We start from the raw sequence: 23,999 nt of genomic DNA, 5'->3' as shown, positions 1-23,999 counted from the left end.
GCCGACCCGAAGGATGGCAGCACAGGATCCGGGGGAGAAAAAGTCCAGGAGCTGACGCCTCAATAGCCCCACACACGGTAACTCAGGGGGGCCGACCATGTGGAAGGCAGTGGTGGCACAGCAAGCGAAGGAAATCCAGAGGCCAGCCGCGCAGAAGGCGGAATGTTGAGGTGGCAAGTGTGGAAGAGTTGGCCGCGCTAGACATGGATGTGCCGTCCGAATATGTTGTTGACCAGATGGCGGGGTGGCAGCTGCAGGACAAGATGGTGATGGCGCTGAGGGCGACGGCGTGGAAGCCGCTGTTGGTAATGCTGCAGGATATGGCATGGAAGAAGCAGTTGATCAAGCTGTAGGCTGAGGGGTCCCTTGGACTTTCCAGCTGAGACAGAAGATTGAACGGGCTCTCAGATCCTTTAACGGAGACAGAAGTATGAAGCGGTCCCTCTGATCCTTCAGCAAAGACAGACAAAGGCTGGACCGGCCCCTCGGACCTTCCAGCGGAAACAGGCACAAAACCAGCGGGCATGAGGTCCTCAGGCAGACACGAATTCGGCTGGAGCTGCGCAGGGCACTGCTCTGGCCAGGCAGAGATTACAAAGTGCTGTCCTCAGCTGGCTTCTTAGCCTCCAGGGGTCCAGAATATGCTGAGGGCTGAAACCCTGCCTCTTGGGAGGCTTTGAAGAGAGTAACTGTCTCTAAAGCGGCCAGTTCTTGAGAAACACCAAAGGTTAAAGCGAGAATTTCTCCCTGAATGGAATGGACGGGTGAGAATGGTGGCAGAATGGGTAGCTGAGCTGCGGGCTGAATAGCAGACTGAGCAGGCAAAGCAGCTCGTGGCAACACAGGAGACTGCACAGGCTACACAGTTAGTGGCGACTGGACAGGCAACGCAGCTAGTGGCCACTGCACAGGCGACGTAGCTAGTGGCGATGTAGCTAGTGGCGATGTAGCTAGTGGCGATGTAGCTAGTGGCGACGTCGTTGAATGAAGTGATGGTTGAGGTGAAAATGGAACTGGTGGTGGAGTTTATGACTGAGCTTCTGGCTGGGTAGCTAACAGAGCTTTAGGCTGGGATGGTGGTTGTTGTAAAAGAAAGGCTAGGACTCAATGCCAACAGTTTGTGTGACACTGGTTTCATGCATTGAACTAGCAGGTGAGAAACAAGTCTTAGATATCTCAGCCTTTAACTTAACTATCCTAGTTGTTATAACTTCGGACTCGGAAGGGGCAGAGTGAATACAGTAATTAGAATCCCCAGAGCAAGAGTCAACAGCCTCAGGAGTAACAGCCTCAGGAGTAACAGACACAGAGTTAACCCACCTTAATTTGGAGTTAATACCTCGGTGCTCGGAAAGAGCACTGTCTTTTAACTTCTCAGCAGCCTTCGATACCATCGACCACAAAATCCTACTTAACAGCCTGAAGGTTCTGACTGGTCTATCTGGCTCCACCTCGGACTGATTTTCTTCATGCTTATCAGAAAAGACCTTTTCTGTTAGGACTGAAAGGTTCACCTCTAACATTACTGCTCAGTGCAGTAAAACTGGCATGGGAGATTGTCAGGAGGGCAAAGGATAGTGTTTACAGTAGAGGAAAGAGATCTAGTACTTGCTTCACAAGACCTGATTACTGTTGCACAATATCCAGATTTGGTTGGAGATAGAGCATCCTTATTGTTCATTTTTTGTTTTTGTGATACATGCTCTTTTTCTTCACCTTGTAACTGGTTGAGGCTGTGGGCAATTGGATTCATAAAGTTTTCTGTTCCAGATACTGGAGGAAAAAATAATCACTTTTGTGAAGAACGAACTGAAGAAGATCCAGAGAGACCTGAGTCAAGATGATCTAGAATGTTTAAAAAGTCAATGCAAGAATGAGGATGTATTACAAGGAGGGGATGAAGAGCAAAATAAGAGCAGTAGAGAAGCATTTGGTAAGATTACATTGGACTTCCTGAAGAGGATGAAACAGAAAGAGTTGGCTGACCGTCTGCAGAGAAGTGAATTATTTTCTAAATATTTACACTGCTAAAATATTAAACTATGTCTCCAGAAATACACAAAAATACATTCAAAATATGTGCACTTTATAAGTACTTTGTGTGTGTGTGTGTGTGTGTGTGTGTGTGTGTGTGTGTGTGTGTGTGTGTGTGTGTGTGTGTGTGTGTGTGTGTGTTGGGTCACTCAGGAACCTGCACTAGGAACTTCCAGCATGAACTTAAATCTACCCTGAAGAAGAAGTTCCAGTGTGCGTTTGAGGGGATTGCTAAAGCAGGAAACCCAACCCTTCTGAATCAGATCTACACAGAGCTCTACATCACAGAGGGAGAGACTGGAGTGGTCAATGATGAACATGAGGTCAGACAGATTGAAACAGAATCCAGGAAACCAGACAGACCAGAAACAACAATCACACAAGAAGACATCTTTAAAGCTTCACCTGGAAAAGATGAACCAATCAGAACAGTGCTGACAAAGGGAGTGGCTGGCATTGGGAAAACAGTCTTAACACAGAAGTTCACCCTGGACTGGGCTGAAGACAAAGCCAACCAGGACATCCAGTTCATATTTCCATTCACTTTCAGAGAGCTGAATGTGCTGAAAGAGGAAAAGTTCAGCTTGGTGGAACTTGTTAATCACTTCTTTACTGAACCCAAAGAAGCAGGAATCTGCAGCTTTGAAGACTTCCAGGTTGTGTTCATCTTTGATGGTCTGGATGAGTGTCGACTTCCTCTGGACTTCCACAAAACTACAATCCTAACTAACCCTAGAAAGTCCACCTCAGTGGATGTGCTGCTGATAAACCTCATCAGGGGGAAACTGCTTCCCTCTGCTCGCCTCTGGATAACCACACGACCTGCAGCAGCCAATCAGATCCCTCCTGACTGTGTTGGCATGGTGACAGAGGTCAGAGGGTTCACTGACCCACAGAAGGAGGAGTACTTCAGGAAGAGATTCAGAGATAAGAAGCAGGTCAGCACCATCTTCTCCCACATCAAGACATCACGAATTCTCCACATAATGTGCCACATCCCAGTCTTCTGCTGGATCACTGCTACAGTTCTGGAGGATGTGCTGAAAACCAGAGAGGGAGGACAGCTGCCCAAGACCCTGACTGAGATGTACATCCACTTCCTGGTGGTTCAGGCCAAAGTGATGAAGTTGAAGTATGATGGAGGAGCTGAGACAGATCCACACTGGAGTCCAGAGAGCAGGAAGATGATTGAGTCTCTGGGAAAATTGGCTTTTGATCAGCTGCAGAAACAAAACCTGATCTTCTATGAATCAGACCTGACAGAGTGTGGCATCGATATCAGAGCAGCCTCAGTGTACTCAGGAGTATTCACACAGATCTTTAAAGAGGAGACCGGACTGTACCAGGACAAGGTGTTCTGCTTCATCCATCTGAGTGTTCAGGAGTTTCTGGCTGCTCTTCATGTCCATCTGACCTTCATCAACTCTGGACTCAATCTGATGGAAGAACAAACAACCTCCAAGAAGTCTGAAATAGGAGAATCTGCAGAGAAACATCTCTGCCAGAGTGCTGTGAACAAGGCCTTACAGAGTCCAAATGGACACCTGGACTTGTTCCTCCGCTTCCTCCTGGGTCTTTCACTTCAGACCAATAAGACTCTCCTACGAGGTCTGCTGACACAGATAGGAAGTGCCTCACAGACCAATCAGGAAACCGTCCAGTACATCAAAAAGAAGCTCGGTGAGAATCTGTATGCAGAGAAAAGTATCAATCTGTTCCACTGTCTGAATGAACTGAATGATCGTTCTCTAGTAGAGGAGATCCAACAGTCCCTGAGATCAGGAAGTGTCTCCACAGATAAACTGTCTCCTGCTCAGTGGTCAGCTCTGGTCTTCATCTTACTGTCATCAGAAAAAGATCTGGATGTGTTTGACCTGAAGAAATACTCTGCTTCAGAGCAGGCTCTTCTGAGGCTATTGCCAGTGGTCAAAGTCTCCAATAAAGCTCTGTGAGTATGCATTTATGCACACTATAATTGGTAAAACATTTATGCAATGAACAGTTTATAGTAGCAGGAAGTCTTAGCATTTCTAAAATGTGGATTTACCCTTATCAAAGTGGACCCAGAGGTTTACTTTAATGCTACAAAAACTAATATAAACAAAAAGAAAACAACAAAAGAAAAAATCCCTGGAAGGAGCTGAGGAAAGCTGCTTCTTTTCAACAGAGGATGAATGGTGGCTGCATCAGGGTTCAGTATTTGGTAATCAAATGTGATAATGAATTACAAGTTGTATTCTTATTTATGAAGTGGACATTGCATTTTTTGTTTTTCTTGTGGTAAGTTTAAAATAAGACATTTAATTTGATCTCAAATGTAATTGTTTTTCAGACTGTCTGGCTGTAACCTCTCAGAGAGAAGCTGTAAAGCTCTGTGCTCAGCTCTCATCTTTAAGTGTTTCAGTCTGGGAGAACTGGACCTGAGTAACAATGACCTGCAAGACTCAGGCATAAAGCTGTTGTCTGCTGGATTGAAGAGTCCAAACTGTACTCTGGAATTTATCAGGTGAGGATTAAATTTTTTTCATTAATTTATATTAACAATCTGGATTATACTATTGCTCAAACAAAAACATTGTTGAATTCCAAATTGACCTTTTATTCACATTTTGTTGCATAACGTGCTTTTTAAGCGCTTGTCTGTTCAGAGATTTCAGATATTTTGGATTCATAACATATCAATTTCTTTTCTTTGCTACAAACAGTTTCATAAATGATTGCAGCAAAGGTACTTAAAACCTTTTCTTTATGGCAGCGCAGTGGCACAGTGGTTAGTAGGTCCTGTATTTGATTCCACCACCTCGCCGGGTCATTTCTGTGTGAATTTTGAATGTTCTGCCCATGTTTGCATGTGTGCTCTTCGGGTACTCCGGGTTTCTCCCACAGTCCAAAAAAAATCAGTTGGTGGGGTTGGGTTAACTGGTCATTCTAAATTTACCACAGGTGTGAATGTAAGTACGAGTGGTTGTTTGTCTCACGCTTAGATTCAAACAAAAACAATATTTAACAAAACCAATCGTTTTGTCCAATAAGTCAAAACTATTTACTTCCATACACAAAAATTTCCAGTTTGATTCATTTTCTGTATTATGTTGCTTTTTACAAAGGATGTTTATATATTTTAGTTTGAGTTATTCATATTAACCCTCACACCCTGATGAAATTGATTGTTTCTGAACATGACGAGAATTTTAAACATCTCCTCATCCATCCCCTTTGAATTCCTTGAATTAAAAAAAAATAAAAATAGAAAAATAAATAAATAACACAAAAATAACTTTGGAAACCTAAATAAACAAAATGAAATAATTCATTTTCTATACCACATTTCATTACATGTAAAGTTGATGTTTTTAACACAGGAAATAAAAACATAACCTGTGTGTTGGCTAGCGATACCTTAAGGTAGTGAAAAGAAATCAACAGCACTTATCAATTGTAAGAACGAATTAAAAAGTTTTAGGTCTGTTTTTGAATATATACTCATTCAGATACATTCAGTAGCACATACAAATTGTTCTTAAAGACAAAAGTTACACAAAAAAGGCACCAACTATATTGAATTAAGGAAACATTTTCTATATCTGATCCTTTGACAGTGAAGATGAAACAGATAAAGTGCTCTACTGTCTACTCAGTAACTATTGCAGAGTTTAGTCAGATTTATCTATTTATGATGCATAACCTTTAATTATAACCACAGCCTCTGTGTCAGTTTGTGCAGGAATCCAAGCTTATATATGTCTGTTCATCTGTTAATTTTCCCTCAGAGTGATGGTGAAATAATGGCTGGATCAGTTGATGCATTGAGTTTTTCCTTTCCAGTCACCTTTCTCACTCACTATGTGTTAATAGACCTCTCTGTATTGAATCATATCTTTTATTAATCTCTGTCTCTCTTCCACAGCATGTCTTTTATCCTGTCTTCCTTCTCTCACCCCAACCGGTCGCAGCAGATGGCCGCCCCTCCCTGAGCCTGGTTCTGCCAGAGGTTTCTTCCTGTTAAAAGGGAGTTTTTCCTTCCCACTGTCGCCAAAGTGCTTGCTCATAGGGGGTCATATGATTGTTGGGCTTTTCTCTGTATCTATGAAGCGCCTTGAGGCGACATTTGTTGTGATTTGGCGCTATATAAATAAAATTGAATTGAATTGAATTGAATTGAATTGAATTGAATCAGTTGTTACTTTGAGGCTTGACTGTTACTGTCATTTATTATTTTCTAAATGTTCCCACAGAAGTCTTCAGTTCCTCCAAAATACTGTGGTGAGATTATAGAGACAGAGGTATTAAAAGAGAGATCATACTTGTTCCATAGTAGCTTCTATTAAGTGGTTTCCTTTTAAATTCAGAATTTTCTCACAAAGTCATCAATCAATCAGGCCATAAAGAAAGTGTAATAGCATATTCACTTTCACAGGGCAGGGTTACTTGTGGTTCTTAGTGTTTCCAAAAGGAGATTTGTATAATTAAACTCGAAACAATACTGCTATCTGGTCAAATGGATGGATGGCTCTGGAATTTTAAAGAAGAAAAACAAACAAAAAAACCCTTATGTTCACTATTCATGGCTGGACTGTTTTGTGTTTGTTTGTTTGTTTTTGTCTGCAGTCTGTCAGGCTGTCTGATCACAGAGGTAGGCTGTACTTCTCTGTCCTCAGCTCTGAGCTCCAACCCCTCTCATCTGAGAGAGCTGGACCTGAGCTACAATCATCCAGGTCACACAGGAATAAAGCTGCTGTCGGCTGGAGTGATTGATCCAGACTGGAGACTGGACACTCTCAGGTATGGAGAATATGTCAGATAGAGGAGGAAGAGCTGGAAACATTTGCTTTAAGTAATGTAATTCTTTAATCCTTGTTTATTTCATGCAGACATGACATAAAGACATTATAGGGGCAGGGATAGCTCAGTAGGTGGAGCGGTGGCCCCATGATCGGAAGGTCATGGGCTCAAATCCACTGAACGGCTACCCTGAGGTACACCTGAGCAAGCTGCCGTCCCCACACACTGCTCCCTGGGCTACCCACTGTTTCACTGAGTGAATGGGTTAAATCCAGAGGGGAATTTCCCACGGGGACCAATTAACTATAGATTATATATATTATTATTATAGATTATTATATTAAACTTCAGGGTGAGCCAAGGCCAACATAACAAACAAAACGTCCCTGATATGAAAATATGAGCAACTTACCTAACTCCAAAGAAAACAAAATATACAACCTATAACCATAACCTACCTAACAACACATAAACAGGAGAAAACTGGGTGTCAAAACAAAAGACAGCTCTCCCCTACAGGCAGTCTGCACATGAACACAAAAATGCACATACAAGTCACAAAGGCATGCAAGCCTGCACCCGTATGCCAATCAAAATGGCCAGAGGGCACAGAAACACAGCTCCACAGGCCTTAAGTAGTGCTCTGCTGAATAACAATTAGCTGGACTCTGAGCAGCATCCAATCAGGACAGAGGACGTGGAGCCTAGACAAAACATAAGGAGTTAGTTGAGAGAAGAAAACCAACATCCTCCTGTGGGATGTAACACTAATGTACTTTGAAGGGACAGTTTAATGATAGCACCTTACTTTTCCAACATGACTGCTCACCAATGCACTAAGTAGTCTCTTATTTAACCTGCCTGAGCACCTGTATTTCCTGCTGGTGGAAATAAAAAAATAAAATATTAGTGAGACTTATTTGTTCATTTGTTTGTTAATTTATGTATAGCCCTTTCACAGAAAACAGTCACAGAGTGCTTTGCAAAGCCGATACATACCATAGAATTGTTAGGTTATAGCAATACAAAATTTGTCAGGGCTCTGTGTGCGGGCAGGCGGAGGTGAGGATCCAAATGCAGGACTCTGAGGCTGATTGCAACTCAAAAACCACAGGTTTATTGCTGGAAGAAAACAAAACAGAAACCAAACAGGGAAAAACACGAACTGGAACACACAGGCAGAGATTAGATATATAAATGTAGCATATTTGCAGCTCTGGAGGCCAGGATTACTGATCTGGAGACTCGGCTTTGCACCCTGCTCTCACCCTTAGCTAGCCAGGCCCCTGTAGCTGGTGCAGCCGAAGATAGCGTAGGCCCCGCTAGCTGTTCCCCGGCAGACCCCAAGCAGCTGGGGAAAGGCTGGGTAACGGTGAGGAGGAAGCGTAGTCCTAAACAGAAGCCCCAGGTACACCACCAACCCGTTCATGTGTCTAACCGTTTTTCCCCACTCGGTGACACACCCGCCGGGGGTCAAACTCTGGTAATTGGTGATTCTGTTCTCAGACATGTGAAGCTAGAGACACCGGCAACCATAGTCAATTGTCTTCCAGGGGCCAGAGCAGGCGACATTGAAGGAAATTTAAAACTGCTGGCTAAGGGTAAACGTAAATTCAATAAAATCATAATTCATGTCGGCAGTAATGACACCCGGTTACGCCAATCGGAGGTCACTAAAATCAATATTGAATCGGTGTGTAACTTTGCCAAAACAATGTCGGACTCTGTAGTTTTCTCTGGTCCCCTCCCCAATCAGAACAGGAGTGACATGTTTAGCCGCATGTTCTCCTTAAATTGCTGGCTGTCTGAGTGGTGTCCCAGAAACGATGTGGGCTTCATAGATAATTGGCAAACCTTCTGGAGGAAACCTGGTCTTGTTAGGAGAGATGGCATCCATCCCACTTTGGATGGAGCAGCTCTCATTTCTAGAAATATCGACAAATTTATTAAACCCCTCAAAACATGACTATCCAGAGTTGGGACCAGGAAGCAGAGTTGCAGTCTTACACGCCTCTCTGCAGCTTCCCTCCTCCTGCTACCCCCCCAAAACCCATCTCTATAGAGACTGTGTCTGCTTCCAAAAAGACAAAAAACAAACTAAAAACCAGCAACAAACAACTTAAACAATCACAAAGAAAGAACAATACAGTATCCACATCTGAACCAAAGAGTAAAACAGTGAAATGTGGATTATTAAATATTAGGTCTCTCTCCTCCAAGTCTCTGTTAGTACATGACTTAATAATTGATCAACAAATTGATTTACTCTGCCTTACAGAAACCTGGTTGCAGCAGGATGATTATGTTAGTTTAAATGAATCAACACCCCCGAGTCATTCTAACTACCAGAAATCTCGAAGCACAGGTCGAGGGGGCGGTGTGGCAGCAATTTTTCACACCAGTCTATTAATTAATGAAAGACCAAGACAGACTTTTAATTCATTTGAAAGCCTGATGCTTAACATTGTCCACCCCAGCTGTGAAACTCAGAAACCAGTCTTACTTGTTATCATCTATCGTCCACCTGGGCCTTACACAGAGTTTCTGTCTGATTTCTCAGACTTTATATCTAATTTAGTTCTGAGCTCAGATAAAATAATTATTGTGGGTGATTTTAACATCCATGTAGATGCTAAAAATGACAGCCTCAACATGGCATTTAATCTGTTGTTAGACTCAATTGGTTTCTCTCAAAATGTAAAAGAACCCACCCACCACTTTAATCACACTCTAGATCTTGTTTTAACATATGGCATAGAAACTGAACATTTAACAGTGTTTCCTGAAAACCCTCTCCTGTCTGATCATTTCTTGATAACATTTACATTTACAATAATTGATTACGCAGCAGTGGAGAGTGGACTTTATCAGAGTAGATGTCTTTCTGAAAGCGCTGTAACTAAGTTTAAGAATATAATCCAGCCACTGTTATCATCGTCAATGCCCTGTACCAACACAGAGCAGAGCAGCTATCTGAATGCTACCCCAACAGAGGTCGATTATCTTGTTAATAATTTCACCTCCTCACTACGTACGACTCTGGATACTGTAGCTCCAGTGAAAACTAAGGTCTCTAATCAGAAGTACCTGACCCCGTGGTATAATTCTCAAACACGTACCCTAAAGCAGATGACTCGTAATCTGGAGAGGAAATGGCGTGTCACAAATTTAGAGGATCATCATTTAGCCTGGAGAAATAGTTTGTTGCTTTATAAGAAAGCCCTCCGCAAAGCCAGAACAGCTTACTACTCATCACTGATTGAAGAAAATAAGAACAACCCCAGGTTTCTCTTCAGCACTGTAGCCAGGCTGACAAAAAGTCAGAGCTCTTTTGAGCCAACCATCCCTTTAACGTTAACTAGTGATGACTTCATGAACTTCTTCACAAATAAAATTTTTATCATTAGAGAAAAAATTACCAATAATCATCCCACAGATGTAATATTATCTACAGCTACTCTTAGTTCCATTGATGTTAAGTTAGACTCTTTTTTTCCAATCGATCTTTCTGAGTTAACTTCAATAATTACTTCCTCCAAACCATCAACGTGTCTTTTAGACCCCATTCCTACAAAACTGCTCAAAGAAGTCCTGCCATTGATTAATTCTTCGATCTTATATATGATCAACCTATCTCTAATAATCGGCTATGTACCACAGGCCTTCAAGGTGGCTGCAGTTAAACCTTTACTCAAAAAGCCATCTCTAGACCCAGCAGTCTTAGCTAATTATAGGCCAATCTCCAACCTTCCTTTCATATCAAAAATCCTTGAAAGAGTAGTTGTCAAACAGCTAACAGATCATCTGCAGAGTAATGGTTTATTTGAAGAGTTTCAGTCAGGTTTCAGAGTTCATCACAGCACAGAAACAGCTTTATTGAAGGTTACAAATGATCTTCTTATGGCCTCTGACAGTGGACTCATCTCTGTGCTTGTCCTTCTTGACCTTAGTGCAGCATTCGATACTGTTGACCATAATATTCTATTAGAGCGATTAGAACATGCTGTAGGTATTACAGGTATTGCACTGCAGTGGTTTGTATCATATCTATCTAATAGACTCCAATTTGTGCATGTAAATGGAGAGTCCTCTTCACACACTGAGGTTAATTATGGAGTTCCACAGGGTTCGGTGCTAGGACCAATTCTGTTTACATTATACATGCTTCCCCTAGGCAGCATCATTAGAAGACATAGCATACATTTTCACTGCTATGCAGATGACACCCAGCTCTATCTGTCCATGAAGCCAGATAACACACACCAATTAGTTAAACTGCAGGAATGTCTTAAAGACATAAAGACTTGGATGGCCACTAACTTTCTGCTTCTTAACTCAGATAAAACTGAGGTCATTGTACTCGGCGCTGAAAAGCTTAGAAATATGGTATCTAACCAGATTCTTACTCTGGATGGCATTACCTTGGCCTCCAGTAACACTGTGAGGAACCTTGGAGTCATTTTTGACCAGGATATGTCCTTCAACGCACATATTAAACAAATATGTAAGACTGCGTTCTTCCATTTGCGCAACATCTCTAAAATTAGAAATATCCTGTCTCAGAGTGACGCTGAAAAACTAGTTCATGCATTTATTACTTCCAGGCTAGACTACTGCAATTCATTATTATCAGGATGTCCAAAAAACTCACTGAAAAGCCTTCAGCTAATCCAAAATGCTGCAGCAAGAGTACTGACAGGGACTAGATAGAGAGAGCATATTTCTCCTGTTTTGGCTTCCCTTCATTGGCTTCCTGTTAAATCCAGAATTGAATTCAAAATCCTGCTCCTCACATACAAGGTCTTAAATAATCAGGCCCCATCTTATCTTAATGACCTTGTAGTACCATATCACCCTATTAGAGCACTTTGCTCTCGCTCTGCAGGCCTACTTGTTGTTCCTAGAGTATTTAAAAGTAGAATGGGAGGGAGAGCCTTCAGTTTTCAGGCCCCTCTTCTGTGGAACCAGCTTCCAGTTTGGATTCAGGAGACAGACACTATCTCTACTTTTAAGATTAGGCTTAAAACCTTCCTTTTTGCTAAAGCATATAGTTAGGGCTGGACCAGGTGACCCTGAATCCTCCCTTAGTTATGCTGCAATAGATGTAGGCTGCCGGGTGATTCCCATGATGCATTGAGTTTTTCCTTTCCAGTCACCTTTCTCACTCACTATGTATTAACAGACCTCTCTGTATTGAATCGTATCTGTTATTAATCTCTGTCTCTCTTCCACAGCATGTCTTTATCCTGTCTTCCTTCTCTCACCCCAACCGGTCGCAGCAGATGGCCGCCCCTCCCTGAGCCTGGTTCTGCCGGAGGTTTCTTCCTGTTAAAAGGGAGTTTTTCCTTCCCACTGTCGCCAAAGTGCTTGCTCATAGGGGGTCATATGATTGTTGGGCTTTTCTCTGTATCTATGAAGCGCCTTGAGGCGACATTTGTTGTGATTTGGCGCTATATAAATAAAATTGAATTGAATTGAAAATTGAAATTGAATAGATTAGGACTAACGAGACAGGGGGAGCGAAGCTAGACACATTGACATAAAACATAACCCTTCATAATAAAACAGGAAAACATTCACAAAGATGCAGACTAGACACAGTACTAGACCTACACTAAACATGGGACACAAAACCTAAGAACTAAACCCTAGACCAGAATAAAACATAGACTTATAATAATAATCAAAACAGGATAACTAAAGAATCAGACATAATTCACAATACAGAAGAATACTAAAAAACATAAGAAACTGAAAATGCTGGGTCAACATGACCCAGAACCGTGACAAAATTAATAAATCGTTAAAATGAACATTAAAATTGAAGAAATCCAGAGAAAAAGAATTAAACATTAAAACTGATTAAAAGTGACACAGAATATCTAGGATCAGTTTGTATTGTTTAAACATGTTTACCATCTCAGCATCTTATAGAGGCAGCTAGAAAATTGAGGGATCAACAAATTCCTATTATTTTTGAAATGGATGTCTTTTTGGTTAGCAAAGTATGATGTCCTGTATACATCCCTATTGACCCATGTTATGAATTTAATTTAAAGTAAACCTAAGTACATGTTAAAAAAAATGAAGATAGCTTTATTATCATAAATTCAGCTGTAGTTGGACTGTAACAAAACTCTTCATGTTAAAGCTGTACCACATTTCATATTCATGCAAAATTAGGCTTCAAAGTGAAGACGTCTGATTTTATTAGACAGCTGTTTCCATGAATCCTCTTTCCTTGTGTCCCTTCCTTGGCTCCTCTGCTCACATCTCTGTGGGAATGGCAAAGACGTGAGGAGAGCAGTGGAGGATGTACAAAATGAGAAATGAGAAAAGGGCACAGACTGAGAAGCTTGATGACCTTAGGCAGGTCTGTGGGACAGACAGTAAATTTATCATGTTTGAACTCAGGGAGTGAGATGATGAGATGCAGAGGCAGGTGAGGAAGTGACAAAAGGAGCCAATGTCCCAGTTGTCAGTCTGATTAGCCCTGACTACCACCCGACACACAATAATGTCATGAAAGAATATTTATCAGTGCTATGACCTGCAGAATAATTTGGGCACAAAAAAAATTTCACTCTTCACAAACTTGCAGACTTCACTATATAGAGAGTAGACAGTGTGGACCATCTAAACTAAGTTTGTGGGATATGGTCTTTCAAGAAATGCAGACCAAACTGTTGTTGTTTGTGTTTACTTACACAGCATGTCTTGTAGAATTAACTGGAGTCATCAGCAACAGCATACTGTAGTGCAGTCATGTCTCAAGTCTAATAACAGAAGACAGGAAAAGATCAGTAAAGAACGAACTTCTCCAAACCAAAGTACAAGTGAATCAATAAGTAAAACAGGTTGATCTAAAGTATGATATAGAAGTTATAGTAATAGTTCAGCCTGATTAACATAAAGGTGACTGACTATTACTAATATTGAATTGAATTGATATACCTTTATTAGTCCCACAAGGGTAAATTTCATAAGGCTGCCGACCTATTGCACGCAATGGCGGCGCCATCTTACCCTCCAACCATACATACATTACACAAACATCATATAGGGAAGACAGGTCAGCGAGGTATAACAATGGAAAATGCACCACATGAGGAAAGATAAGGAGAAAAAAATAACTCCCCCCAGACTGAGCTCCAACAGGGAGATCAGTTTGAGAACAGAAAAAAACATCTCTGCACATGAAAAAACTCTTAATACACCAAAGAAACACATGACAAGCAACAGGGGTGGGTAAAGGGTGCAGCATCGGAAGGGAATAAGCGTCGAAGGCGTTTGGAAAGGGAGGGGGGGTGAGTGTGTGCATATCAGTGTATGTATGTGTGTGCGTGTGTGTGTGTCCAGAGTTCAGCTGAGACAGTGTCCTTCGCCCTGCCAGGCTAAGTAAACAGTCTTCCAGCCAACCCAGGTGGCCTTGCATGGAATGGGAAGGAACAGACTTAACGCGGTCGTTATCAGGGTGTTGTTGTTCAGCTCCAGCCTTGAGACCACAGCTGGCACTGAGAGGGTATCCGCATGAAGTGATGGTGGTTTTTACTTTAGTGCGAACAGCTCATATGAATTTCAAAGCAGTTCTACAGTCCAACACTGGTCTCTCAATCTCCTGTTGGAGAGCCGCGAGCTTCGCCATACTTGCGTTCTGTGATGTTGTCATTTCTTGTGCTCAAGGAGCCGATTCTGAGAACTCACGGCAGTGTGCCTCCCCGAGATGTCATCCAATTTGCGCCCAGAGATGTTATTCCGAGCTAGCCCTTCCGAGATGTATCCAGTCTGCAGTCAGAGATCTTATTCTGAGTATTCACAGCAGCCGTAGCCTCTCCAAGATCTTATCCGTGCTGACTCAATGAGCCCATTTTGAGAAACTCACGCCTCTCCCATCGTGAGCGGGCAGCCTTGTGGGGGTTTGAACAGCCGGTTCCGCTTTCTTAATTCTTCGATAAGTCAGGGCCAAGCCAGCTCCAATCAGCCAGAACCCTGTTACCATGGTTCCGAATAGGTAGATATCTTCAGCACTCAGGCTCACCCAAGCCCAAACTTCTCGTTGAGAAAGGGGTGTCAATTGCATTTAGGGACCAGTTGATCCAATCCATAATTCCTCTTTTAGGTTTTAGAGAACAGACTGCGAGAGAATGTTCCAGGGAAAAGTAATACAAAAAAACACGAGACTAGACAACGATATAAGAGGCTAAGCAGGGAAGCTAAGGGAGAGGAGGAGGAGGAGAAAAGTGTGACCGCCTTCGTCAAGAGCAAGAACAGATTGATATACTGGGAAACCAAAATAATTACCACTCAGTTTATGTTTTTGTGTCCAACAGCTCCTTTTCTAGACTTGTAAGAGTTTGATGTAATGTGTGAGTGCTGGTCTCGAGCCTCAATTAAATTTACCTTAATTAAACTAGTACATATAGTACTAAAACACCATCTGCTACTGTGTCTGAATGTGTGGTATTGTCACTGTCAGTTTAGGCCTAAAGAGATACAGTATGTCTTTAAAAAAATCCCACCTAATTTAAATGCAATCATTACATGCTTGTTAAAAGCTAACTTCCAATATATAACGTTTCTAATAAGCACAATGAACAGATAAAACATATGGTAGTGTTTATATGTAACATAGACAAGATCAAAATGTTTCTTATGATTTAAACTGTGGGATTTAACTTAATTCTTTAAAAGGACAAGCTATATTACTTTGTTTTCAAAGCAACTTTAGACTTTAACCATTTAACAGGCCACTAATCTGGTTGATGGCTTTGTACATTGACAAAAAAAACTTGTATCCAAACACATCTTTTGACAAAACAAATATTATTGTTATTATTATTATTACTATTACTAATGTATTAGTATTGTACTAATGTAGTAACATTTCTGTTACCAAAACAGAAATGTTTGTTAAATATAAAAGCAGTTTACCTATGATGCTAAAGAAATGCTAGATTTAACATTAATAGATGTCACGGATGTTCAAAAGCAACCACAAAGCATTGTAATAAATACAGAGGTTAATAAGATAAGATAAGATAACTCTTTATTGTCATTGCACAGTCATACATAGTACAATAGTACAATGAAATTGGAAAACTGTCCTACGTCGGCACTACATATAACACAACACGACACGATATGACACATCACAACGCAACACAAACAACACAACACAGTATAATAACTTAGTAATAAAAAAAGAAGAATAAGTGTATTTGTATTGCACACTGTTATTATTGCACATTAATTATTATTGCACCTTGTTATAAATATAAAGATTATTATTGTTTTAAACATTGTTACCTCCCCCCTAAAAAAGTCCAGGGAGGTAGCCAATCAGGTCAGCTATTTGCATTGATCAGGGCTATTGCCCTGTTGTAAAAGCTGTCCTTGAGTCTATTTGTCCGGGACCTCAGCAGCCTGAACCTCCTGCCGGACGGCAGCAGCTTAAACACTCGGTGTCCTGGGTGTGTACCGTCCCGTAGGATGCTGCGTGCCCTCTTGAGACAGCGAGTGCTGTAGAGGTCCTTCAGGGAGGGAAGAGGATGTCCAATGATTTTTTGGGCCATATTGATGACCCTCTGGAGTGCCTTTCTGTGTGCTGTGGTGCAGCTGGAGAACCACACACCGATGCAATACGTCAGCACACTTTCAATGGAGCAGCGGTAGAAGACGGTCAGCAGCTCCTTCTTCAGGTCCATTTTTCTGAGGATTCTCAGAAAGTGGAGACGCTGTTGGGCCTTCTTTAAGACCGCAGAGGTGTTAGAGCTCCATTGGAGGTCTGTGTCTATGTGCACTCCCAGAAACTTGAAACTGGAGACCCTTTCCACACACTCCCCGTTGATGCTGACAGGCTGCAGCTCGGACTTCCTCCTTCTGAAGTCAACTACCAGTTCTTTTGTCTTGGTGGTATTAAGGTCCAGGTTGTTGTCTACACACCAATCTGACAGCCTCTGAACTTCAGCTCTGTACGCCGTCTCATCTCCCCCAGAGATGAGCCCCACCACGGTGGTATCATCTGCAAACTTGATGACTGTGTTGTCTGGGTGGGAACTAACACAGTCATGTGTGTACAGAGTGTACAGTAGGGGACTCAGTACACAGCCTTGTGGAGAGCCGGTGTTGAGGCTGAGGGCTGAGGAAAGATGAGGCCCCACTCTAACTCTCTGTACACGGTCTGAGAGGAAGTCTCTGATCCAGCGGCAGGTGGTAGAAGGAAGTCCGATTTCCAGCAGTTTAACTATTAGTTTGTCCGGGAGTATCGTGTTGAAAGCAGAGCTAAAGTCAACAAAGAGCAGCCTGGCGTAACGGCCCTGCACTTCCAGGTGAGAGATGGTGGTGTGGAGCGTTGTAGCAATGGCATCTTCAGTTGATCTGTTAGCTCTGTATGCAAACTGGAGCGGGTCGAGTGTGGGTGGCAGCCAGGACATGATGTGACGTCGGACCAGTTTCTCAAAGCACTTCATTATAACAGGTGTTAGAGCAACTGGTCGGTAGTCGTTGAGGCTGCTAATGTTAGTACGCTTTGGCAGTGGGACAATTGTGGCTGACTTTAGGCACGGCGGGATGCAGGACTGGGACAGTGAAGAGTTGAAGATCTTAGTGAAGACCCCAGCCAGCTGGTCTGCACACTCTTTTAGGACCCTTGCGGTTACCCCATCTGGTCCGGCGGCCTTCCTGGGGTTCACTGCCCTCAGTGTGCGCCTCACCTCATATTCCTGCACTATGAGGCTTGGGCTGCTGCTGCTTTCCAATGTTTTTGCTGCTGCTGCCTCTGGTCCCTTCACCTCAAAGCGTGCGAAGAAGTGGTTCAGCTCCTCCGCAAGCTCCGCGTTACCCTCAGTCAACGTGGTATTGCAAGGTTTGTAGTTGGTTAAGTGCTGAACTCCCTGCCATACCTGTCGTGAGTTGTTGGTGCTGAAGTGGTCTTCAATCTTTCTCTTGTACGCTGCCTTGGCCTCTCTGATGCCTCTTTTCAACTCAGATCTGGCTGCACTGTACTGCATACCATCACCGGATCTAAAAGCGGCGTCACGTTGCTTCAGCAGGACCTGGACCTCTTTAGTCATCCAGGGTTTCTGGTTGGAATACACCCGGAGACGTTTGTCCACAGTGACACTGTTGACACAGAAATTAATATATGAGAGCACTGATGTTGTGTGCTCTTCAAGGTCCTGATGTTCGAACACGCTCCAGTCCGTGTTTTCAAAACAGTCCTGCAGCTGATGTGATGCACCTTCTGGCCAGGTTTTCACAGTTTTTGTGACTGGGGGGGCTCTTCTCCTAATGGGAGTGTATGCAGGGATCAGCAGCATGGACATGTGGTCTGACAAACCTAGATGTGGTAGAGGGGTTGCTCTGTAGCCTTTTTGGATGTTGCTGTTGGCTTTATCCAGTGTGTTTTTCCCCCTCGTTGCACATGTAATATGCTGTTCAAATCTGGGGAATACTGACCTTAAATCAGCATGGTTGAAGTCCCCAGCTATAATGTGCACTGCGTTTGGATGGGAGTTCTGCTGGTTGCTTATTGTCTTGTGCAGCTCCTCCATGGCCGAGTTAGCATTAGCATCGGGTGGTATGTACACGGCCGTTACCATGACAACAGTAAACTCGCGAGGTATGTAGACGGGTCTGCACTTCACAGTCAAATATTCCAAATCCGGGGAACAATGGCTGTCTACAGTCTTTGTATTTTTGCACCAGCTGTCATTGGTGTAGATGCATAAACCCCCTCCTTTGATCTTACCGGAGTGGCCGTTCCTGTCGTGACGGTGGACCGTGCAGCCTGCTAGCTCAATAGCCGAGTCCGGAATTGATGGCTGCAGCCAAGTCTCTGTGAGTAATATTATGCTGCTGTCCCGTACACACTTGTTGACTGCAATCTGTAATCTCAGTTCGTCGATTTTGTTGGTTATGGACCTGACGTTGGAGAGGAAAATACTCAGAAGCGGTGGCTTAAATGGCTGTTTCTTTAGCCGAGCTAGTGGGCCCGCCCTGCAGCCACGCTTTTGCCTCCTTTGTTTACGTTTCCTCTTTGTCTTGCCGCTGGGAAGAACCAACCACGGAGACTCTGGAGCTCTTATTATGTCCTCCGGAATGCCGTGAAAGTGGTGGTAGTCCGATGTAATGCTGCTTGCACAGCGTAATCCCAAACTCAGAAGGTCCTGACGACTGTAAGTGGACTCTACTCGATGTATAATAATAAAAAACACACACATCGACACAGATACACGTAGAAAAAGTAAAAAACAAAACACCGAACGTGAGGAGCAGTGAGCCGCTGCGTCTGTGCGAGCCGCCATCTTGCATTGAACCGCAATAATATGCAGTTTATGTGTTTTAATAGTTCATATGGCTTGAAAAAAAGCCCTGCCCCTAAAGGCTGCACCTTCCAAAAAAATTGGTCTGGGCTCTTATCTAGCAGCTGCTGACTTTTCTATTTCAAAAAATCAACAGACAATTTCAGTGAGAGATTTTTATATAAGGTTTTTAAAGCTGTTGGGTTAATTTTTAAGTAACATGAGCTGAGAGGCAGCAGCAATTCTAGGCTAATGCAATGCTAGCTAGCAAGTTTATAAACATGGTGTTAAACTGAGAAAACTTACAAAATCAGTGTGAATAAGAGTAAACAGTTACTCACCAAATCAGTGTATCACTTAAAGAATTACAGAAATGCCAACAATAATCTCTTGAGCTGAAGTTTCTCCAAGTTTGCTCAACATATTCAAGAAAAAAACGTGGCCGCCATGAACACCCTGACTGATCTGTTAGTCTGAGCTGACAACCCATTGTTCATTTAGTGGTGCTACTTTCAGTCATTGTGCATACAATGGTCTATTTTGAGTTGTCAGTAAAGTGACAATAAGTTAAACTGGTAATAACCTTAATGACAAATGAATTTTCAGACTTTCAAAGGACAGAAGGAGACTGACAGGTGACTCTCAGTGATGTCAGCTGACAGCAGAACCATTCAGTGCAAGTTTTTTCTGAGTGTTTTCTGAGGAAATACATTGGTCACTTAATTGTTTCAACATAAAATATTCAAAAACAAATATATGGTCAACTGTTTGTGTGACAGTGGCAGAAATGTATCCGTGTGGATGTACAGAAATTTGCTGTTAAATCAGAACATGAACACTAAAACATTAAAACAAATGAAAACAATGCTGCACTCACTCAGAGGTCAGGGGTCATGTACAGTAACCACACTGACACCAAGAGGGGAAAACCAGCTGGAAGCAAAGGCAGGGAGGTGTCCTTTCCAGCTAAACAGAAGAGGAATATAAAGATAATGAAGGTCACAGTTTTAATCAGTCATATTTTATTTATACAGTGGTGTACTGACAGATCCAGGATCAGCCTAAATTCACCCACAGTTTGATCCACGTATGGATTGAAGTCTATTTGTGAAAATGTTGGACTGTTCCTTAATCAGTGTCTAACAATATGTGTATGAGAGCCATGTAATGTCCATGTGTGCATGCTGACTGTGCTGCTCTGACCCCCCTCCTCCTTTCAGGGTGGAGCCTGCTGGAGTCCGATGGTTGAGACCAGGTCTGAGGAAGTGTAAGTGTGTTTTTAATGGGATTCATGAAAACAAAGCAGCACTCAACCATCTTCATCATGTCAGGAGTCATCATCAAAGTGTCAATCAATGAACAGATGATGGATCAATAACTGCAGCTGAATTGTGTTTGTTCTGTCCATCAGATTCCTGTCAACTCACAATCGACACAAACACAGTGAACACAAAGCTCCAACTGTCTGACAACAACAGGAAGGTGACATATGTGGAGGAAGTTCAGCCATATCCTGATCATCCAGACAGATTTGATGTTCATTATCAGCTGTTGTGTAGAAATGGTCTGACTGGTCGCTGTTACTGGGAGGTCGAGTGGAGAGGAAACATTTATATATCACTGAGTTACAGAAGAATCAGAAGGAAAGGACTCAGTTATGACTGTTTGTTTGGAGGGAATGATGACTCCTGGAGTCTGAACTGCTCTGATGATGGTCCTTGTTCTATCAGGCACAATAACAGTGGGACACCTATCTCCTCCTCCTCCTCTGTCTCTAACAGAGTAGCAGTGTATGTGGACTGTCCTGCTGGCACTCTGTCCTTCTACAGAGTCTCCTCTGACACTCTGATCCACCTCCACACCGTCAACACCACATTCACTCAAACTCTTTATCCTGGGTTTACACTTTGGTTTCCTGGTTCCTCAGTGTCCCTGTGCTGAGTGGGGTGTAAAGAGTGTCTCCTGTTAGAGAAACACTCTGACGGTTGAACACATAGTTCAGTCTGTATATGTCTGTCTCTTTCACTCACAAACACATTTTCAGATTCATGGATTCAATCATTTGATGTTTGAAACTCTTCTAAATGGTTCGTTGTAAACTTCCTCTTCAGTCTTTTAAAGATGGAAGCTCCCATTATTCCAGGATCCTTATGTCTTTTTTCTGTCTTTTTCCACTCAAAGCTTCACAGTGAATATCAGTATGTTGTGTTTCTCTAAAGCTCAGTTCACAACCAGCTCCTCTGCATTTTCAACAAGTCTGAGCTCATTAAAATTAATTTCTCTGTCTTAATGGGATGTTTCCATCAAGTGGACATCCAATAGTACTCAATGTACCAAATACTAAAGACATTGAGCATCTCTCATGTTTTTGTCATTCTATAAAAACAGCTGCTTTTAAAAACTGATCCAATCACAGAAACGCCCGTTTCGAGGTTAGCCAGGCGGCTAATGCTATCTACCGCCTGACTAACGAGGACAGTGACATCATCAGCGAGAGACCGGTGACCAGCATCGCGGAGCATGACGTCCGAGCGGCATTGAGGAGAGTGAATACAAGGAAAGCGGCGGGGCCAGACAGCACCACTGGCCGTCTGCTGCGCTGCTGTGCTGACCATCTAGCAGGTGTGTTCACTTACATCTTCAACGAGTCCCTGGCGAAGTCTGTGGTCCCCACATGCTTCAAAAGATCCACCATCATCCCTGTGCCCAAGAACAGCAAACCCTCATCCCTGAATGATTACCGGCCAGTTGCACTGACCTCAGTAGTAATGAAGGTGTTTGAGAGGCTGCTGAAGAACATCATCTCCTCCTCCATCCCAGACACCACAGATCCGCTGCAGTTCACCTACCGATCCAACAGATCCACAGAGGACGCCATAGCCCACGTCCTGCACACCACCCTCAGCCACGTGGACAAGAAACAGGGTAACTATGTGAGAATGCTGTTTGTTGATTACAGTTCAGCGTTTAACACAATAGTACCCTGCAGACTGTTCACAAAGCTGAGGGATCTGGGACTTAACAGCCGTCTGTGTGCATGGGTGTTGGACTTCCTCACTGGCAGAACTCAGGTGGTGAGGGTGGGTAGATGTGTCTCTAACAGCATCACCATCAACACAGCAGCACCTCCGGAATGTGTCCTCTCGCCACTGCTCTACTCCCTCTACACTTCAGACTGTGTGGCCACCCACGGCTCCAACACCATTGTGAAGTTTGCTGACGACACAGTGGTGTTGGGCGCCATCTCCAACAACGATGAGGCGGCCTACATGGACGAAGTGAAGAATCTGGCATCATGGTGCCAGGACAACCACCTCCAGCTGAACGTCGGCAAGATCAAGGAGCTGGTGGTGGACTTCAGAAGGAGTCAGCACAGAGACTACAAGCCCATTATCATCAATGGAGCTCCAGTGGAGAGGGTGCAGTCCTTCAAGTATCTTGGTGTCCACATCTCCTCAGACCTGACATGGTCTGCCCACATTCAGGTCCAGACCAAAAAGGCTGGGCAGCGCCTGTATCACCTACGACAACTGAGGAAGTTCAGGGTCTCTCCAAAGATCCTCAGGATTTTCTATACAGGCGCTGTGGAGAGCATCCTCACACAGAACATGATATCGTGGTTTGGGAACAGCTGTGTGAAGGACCAAAAAGCTCTCCAGAGAGTGATCCGTACAGCAGAACGCTGCTGCAGGATTGCTCTCCCCCCGCTTCAGGACACCTACACCAGGAGATGCCGGACTTGAGCAGCGCAGATACTGAAGGACCCGTCCCATCCTGGCAACAAACTCTTCCAACTTCTGCAATCTGGTAGAAGGTTCCTCATCACTCGGGCAAGGACAGAGAGACTCAAGAGGAGCTTCTATCCCCAAGCCATCCGGGCCCTAAACACACACACCCACCCTCTCACATCATCTATAATTGACTGAGACAGGACTCTGTTCCAGACACTCTAAACCCAGGCACAATGTACATTCCAAATTCCTTTAATTTTAAATATGTTTATATTGTCTATTCTGTAAAATAGTCAGATGTCTATTCATATTAATGTACAGAATTCACCTGCTTGCTTCTACCACTGCACATTCACCCAATGTATATACTCATATATATGTATATAAACACCCAGCACGCCCCTGCGGGCGGTTTTATCCTTCAAGCTCGGGTCCTCTACCAGAGGCCTGGGAGCTTGAGGGTCCTGCGCAGTATCTTAGCTGTTCCCAGGACTGCGCTCTTCTGGACAGAGATCTCTCTCCCGTTATTCCCGGGATCTGCTGGAGCCACTCGCCTAGCTTGGGAGTCACCGCACCTAGTGCTCCGATTGCCACGGGGACCACCGATACCTTCACCCTCCACATCCTCTCGAGCTCTTCTCTGAGCCCTTGGTATTTCTCCAGCTTCTCGTGTTCCTTCTTCCTGATATTGCTGTCATTCGGAACCGCTACATCGATCACTACGGCCGTCTTCTTCTGTTTGTCTACTACCACTATGTCCGGTTGGTTAGCCACCACCATTTTGTCCGTCTGTATCTGGAAGTCACATGGATCTTAGCTCGGTCATTCTCCACCACCCTTGGGGGCATTTCCCATTTTGACCTCGGGACTTCCAGGTTATACTCGGCACAGATGTTCCTGTACACTATGCCGGCCACTTGGTTATGGCGTTCCATGTATGCCTTGCCTGCTAGCATCTTGCACCCTGCTGTTATGTGCTGGATTGTCTCTGGGGCATCTTTACACAGCCTGCACCTAGGGTTATGTACACACACACACACATATACATATACATATATACATATACATATACATACATATATACATACATACATACATACATATATATAAAATGTTCTTCCTCTACCCCCCCCCCCCCCCCCCCCCCCCC

At 43.4% G+C, this 23,999-nt stretch overlaps 2 protein-coding genes across 4 annotated transcripts in view; both read left to right on the top strand.

Annotated features, from left to right (window-relative positions):
* LOC146504717 (protein NLRC3-like) overlaps window positions 1-21,104 on the top strand; it is an 89,948-nt gene extending 68,844 nt beyond the window's left edge. Inside the window, exons 4-9 of one of the 2 annotated variants that reach the window (XM_085183404.1) lie at window positions 1,771-1,999; window positions 2,188-3,982; window positions 4,367-4,540; window positions 6,643-6,816; window positions 20,339-20,385; window positions 20,530-21,104. In XM_085183404.1, the coding sequence (XP_085039530.1) occupies window positions 1,771-1,999; window positions 2,188-3,982; window positions 4,367-4,540; window positions 6,643-6,816; window positions 20,339-20,385; window positions 20,530-21,059 (2,949 nt within the window). In that variant the 3' untranslated portion in view covers window positions 21,060-21,104. The remainder of the gene's footprint in view (window positions 1-1,770; window positions 2,000-2,187; window positions 3,983-4,366; window positions 4,541-6,642; window positions 6,817-20,338; window positions 20,386-20,529) is intronic. The other variant, XM_085183403.1, reaches the window with a different exon arrangement.
* Window positions 1-23,999, top strand: part of LOC146504712 (protein NLRC3-like) — a 245,145-nt gene that overhangs the window by 67,324 nt on the left and 153,822 nt on the right. The window lies entirely within an intron of this gene.

Source organism: Neolamprologus multifasciatus, chromosome 13 (assembly GCF_963576455.1).
Source record: "Neolamprologus multifasciatus chromosome 13, fNeoMul1.2, whole genome shotgun sequence".
Lineage (NCBI taxonomy): Eukaryota > Metazoa > Chordata > Actinopteri > Cichliformes > Cichlidae > Neolamprologus > Neolamprologus multifasciatus.
This window is presented reverse-complemented; position numbering and strand designations above follow the sequence as displayed.